At 44.4% G+C, this 3,954-nt stretch overlaps 1 protein-coding gene across 1 annotated transcript in view; it reads right to left on the reverse strand.

The window, feature by feature from the left end:
* Window positions 1-3,954, reverse strand: part of cdk12 (cyclin dependent kinase 12) — a gene marked incomplete in the record, with an annotated part of 17,601 nt that extends 13,647 nt beyond the window's left edge. The window contains 1 exon segment of the mRNA XM_014022880.1: window positions 2,031-3,954. Coding sequence (XP_013878334.1) covers window positions 2,031-3,166 — 1,136 coding nt within the window.

Raw genomic sequence — 3,954 nt, forward strand, 5'->3', positions numbered from 1 at the left:
ACCGAGGACCTATCCACGTCATTGTTTACCCAGAATGCTTTGTGTGTAAATAAAATGGCTCTGTCCGTGTTAAAATATATTTTTAAAAATGTAAAAACTAAACAGCCTACAGTATTTTTAAAGTCTTTATTTTACAGTTAAAAATATGTTTATCAAATAAAGTCTAATGTTACAACTAATCGGGGATCCCTTTAATGATTAGTCTTTCCGAAACCGATCCGATAGCTTTATTTTTTTATTTGTTTCCAAGTGACAGGTTGGTAGTGTTAAAGCGAGCCCTGCTGTTCCCACCACGAGAAACAACCAGTTTGCAGGTTTTGCAAAATGCAGTTTCAGCATCATTGTTTTCCATTGAAAAGTGTTCCCACACTGTGGACATGGTTGCATACTTGTGTCTCTTGACTTCTTAACAGCAGTTTTAATCATGACGATTCTGAAAACTGGATCAGCCCAATCACGACTAAATCTGACTGTACCCGATTTTCAAAAAAATGACCATATCTGCCCCCCGATATTGAGTATATGATCGGGGCATCCCTTAAGAAAAGCTCTCAATTACTGAAAGCATCACAAGCAATGAATATCAAACTTTTTTTTCTTGCAGCCTTTAAATCAATAGTTTAAATTGTAACGTTAAGCTTTAAGTGTATGGAATCTTACCTTTTCCAAAACAGGTGCTACAAGTTTAATTTATGATAATTTCAGATCACTGCAGTAAAAACAGAAAAAAAAAATACTTAAAAGGTAAGTAAACCCTCGATTATTGACATGTTGCACTGCAAACAGAAACAAGCCTACTTTTGTTTATTTAGCTTTTTTCACCGTTTGCTTGTAATGTTGACTAAACTTTTTAAACATGGGAACAAGCTCACTTTCTCTCTCCTTCACCAGTTTGCTGGAATAAAAAAACTCAACAGTTTGGACAAACGTAAACTTAAAATCCAAGTCAGGCTTCATTAAACGTTATCAAAATGTGGTTTGGATTGTTTTCGTGCAAATATTCAGGGACGCCTATAAAAAGGTACCCAGACAGGTGGATAGATGGGGGCTGTTGATAATTTTGGTCATGACATCAGCCATAACAGCTGTTTCAAAATGCTGAGTCACATGTTGGCTATTTGAGAATACGCTGCAATTTGAGAATAAAACAATCACCTTTTGAAATAACTAAATAAGGAAGACTACTCAGTAAAACTTGTCCCCTTTTTCAAACTTTATTAATAGAACCATGTTGCAAAATGAGAACATTGGATATTTGCAAAGTATTTTATTCTGCTTGTCACTGAGGGAGACTTGTATTGTCTTTGAATATTCAATCTAATTTTGTTAAGAGGGAAAGTTGTTATAATTTGAAAGGATTTGAAATGTTTGTAAAACATAAAATTCGAATAAACTTGAAGGATAGATGAACCTCAGTTCAAGGTTTAAGATTGTGGAATAACTTGGACAGCGATTATAAAAATGATGACTCGATTAATTCGTTTGGTAGAATGACAAAAGTTAAATAGTTGAAAAGATTTGAAACTATATAATATATATTCTACAAACTGATGTTTGAGTGGTTAAAGTTTTTGTTATGCTGATGAGTGTGTGAAATTATTATATATGTACATGCGTGTATGTATTATTATTTTGTTAAACAAGGGCAGATAAGATTTTTTTCCTGTTTCTTTTCATTTTATGAGATTTGTTTCTTTTTTGTTGTATTGAAATTTTTGTTTTTAATCAAAATGAATACACTATTAAACTAAACTAACTTGCTTTTAAGTACTAATGTTTGTGTTTTGATGTTTGAGGTTCTAATAATCAAATAGTTAGAAAATAATCAAAGGCTCAGGACTCAGGAAGATAAAACAGTCTGGACAAGAAGGTCTAGGTGGGGGGACAGCCATTGCCCACCTTGGCTGCGGCCCTGCAAATATGACCGTTCTGCAATCCTATCACCATAACTGATATAAGTGCAAGCTATTTAAAATTATCAGCTGTTTTACCCCTACAAAGCTACTAGAGTTTTGAGGGTGCATACTCACCGAGACACCGGGCTGGTGCTGGAGGACCTGCGGGTGGCATACGGGCTGATGGATCGCCTCCTGGTGTAAGGGCTGCTGTCCCTCTCGAAGCTGGAGGACCTGTGTCTGCTGCCGTACGGGCTGTCTGATCTCTGCCTGCTGCGGCGCGGCGTGTCCCCGGGGCTCTGCTGGGCCACCCTGCGCCTGGAGTAGCCGTCGTCRACGTGCTGCTGCCCGTAGCCCTGTGGACTCTCGCTGCCGGCCTTCCTTCTGGGGCTGGGCGTCAGGGCGGAGCCGGCGCCTTTCCTGCGGGGGCTCCCCCTGTTCGACGGCTTGCCCTTGGGGCTCGACTTGTGGCTCTTGGAGGACTTGCGGTGAGTCCTGTCTGTCCGGCTCCTATGGGAGGAGCCGCGGCTCCCGTCCCCACGGGCTTCTCTCTTCTGCTGCCGGTCTTTGTGGGGCTTCCCTGAGCGGCTGCTCTCCTTGCTGCGGGATGAAGACGTGGAGGAAGTGGCGCTGCCGACGCTCGCCGCTGTCTGTGCGTTCGAGAGCATCAGCTCCCGCTTGGCGTCAGCCGGCTGCCTGGACGAGGAGCCAGAAGCGGCCGGCTTCTCTTTGCTCTTGGCGGACCTGCCCTTCTCGCGGTCTTTGCTGCTCTTCTTCTTGAGTCCATGCTCGCCGTTCCCAGCGTCTCTAACTTTGTTGGGGTCCTTGGACTTCTTCCGAGGCTGTCGGTGCTCTTTGTTTACGCCGCCGTCCACCTCCCTGCTTACGTCCCCCCTGTCGTAGTCCGGCGAGGGGTCCAAGCGGTCTACAGCCCCCCTCTCAGACGGCCTGGAGGTCGGGGGCTCCGAGAAGGTGTCCGAGTCGGAGCTGATGTCGTCGTACTCCACCAGAGGTTTCACCGTGTTGACGCCAGGCGGCACCGTGTCACCGAATGTAAACTCCTCGGTTCCCGCCGACGAATCCCGAATAAATTTGTTCGATTTGTGCCGCTTGCGCTTCGAAGCGGAGGACATTAGAGACTTTAGCTGCACTTTACCGTCTTTGCTCGTCATGTCTCCCTCGGAGGGGCGAAGGCCTTGGGTTTGATGTGACACACCGCCGCTAGAGTCCGTCTTCCTCTTGGTCCCATGGTTTCGGTCCGACCCAGGCATACCTTACGCCGGCGTCGGTGCCTCCTCTACCGCGATCCGGACAGCTCATTAACGGGAAACCGGGCGATTACTCCAAATGTCAAAACAAAAAATGTTTACCAAGCAGATCTGAACGAAAAACAATAATAATAAACACAAAACAGACAAGGCCGCTCACATATCCAGTCCTGCTTTAGCGCCAATTCATTCCATTAGATCCTCGACGTAGTTCGTCAAAAACAGGAAAAATAAAATGTCTGTTCCCGTGCCGTGAAGTTTGATCTCGGAGTTCGTCAGTGAAGGAAAAAGGTCCAAAGCAAACACTGGAGCATTGTAGCGTCGCCTCCGTCTCAACGTAGCTAGCACCGCTAGCTAATGCTCGGCAGCTAGCGAGYGGACTGGCGAAAAAAGAAAAAAAAATAAGTCCCTTCTTTGTGAAAGCTGTCCTTGTCCGGTGCCAAGTTTAAGTAAAGGTGCTTTTATTCCTCAGAGGAACGAGCTTAGCTTTCAGAAACAAGCAGCCGTCGCTCATTTCTCCAACAAAATGAAAACTTGACCCGGTTGGTGCTGTTTACATGTTCCTTTTAATGTAAGTTTTATCCCCTATAAAACTCAATAATGATCAGAAATCATAGTATTTTCGTGTGCAGTAGATGTTCCAGTTTATTATCAATGGCTCTGGAAGTCAACCAGGCCTATAATTAGGGCGATGTTAGTGGATTTGGTAGCATCCACAGCCCTATTTTAAAGAGACTACAATCGCCATTRTGGCTCCTGTGACTGGCAACTTCTGAGTTCAGCGAACGAAC

The sequence above is a fragment of the Austrofundulus limnaeus genome, unplaced genomic scaffold (assembly GCF_001266775.1).
Source record: "Austrofundulus limnaeus strain Quisiro unplaced genomic scaffold, Austrofundulus_limnaeus-1.0 Scaffold4, whole genome shotgun sequence".
In the NCBI taxonomy this organism is placed as follows: domain Eukaryota; kingdom Metazoa; phylum Chordata; class Actinopteri; order Cyprinodontiformes; family Rivulidae; genus Austrofundulus; species Austrofundulus limnaeus.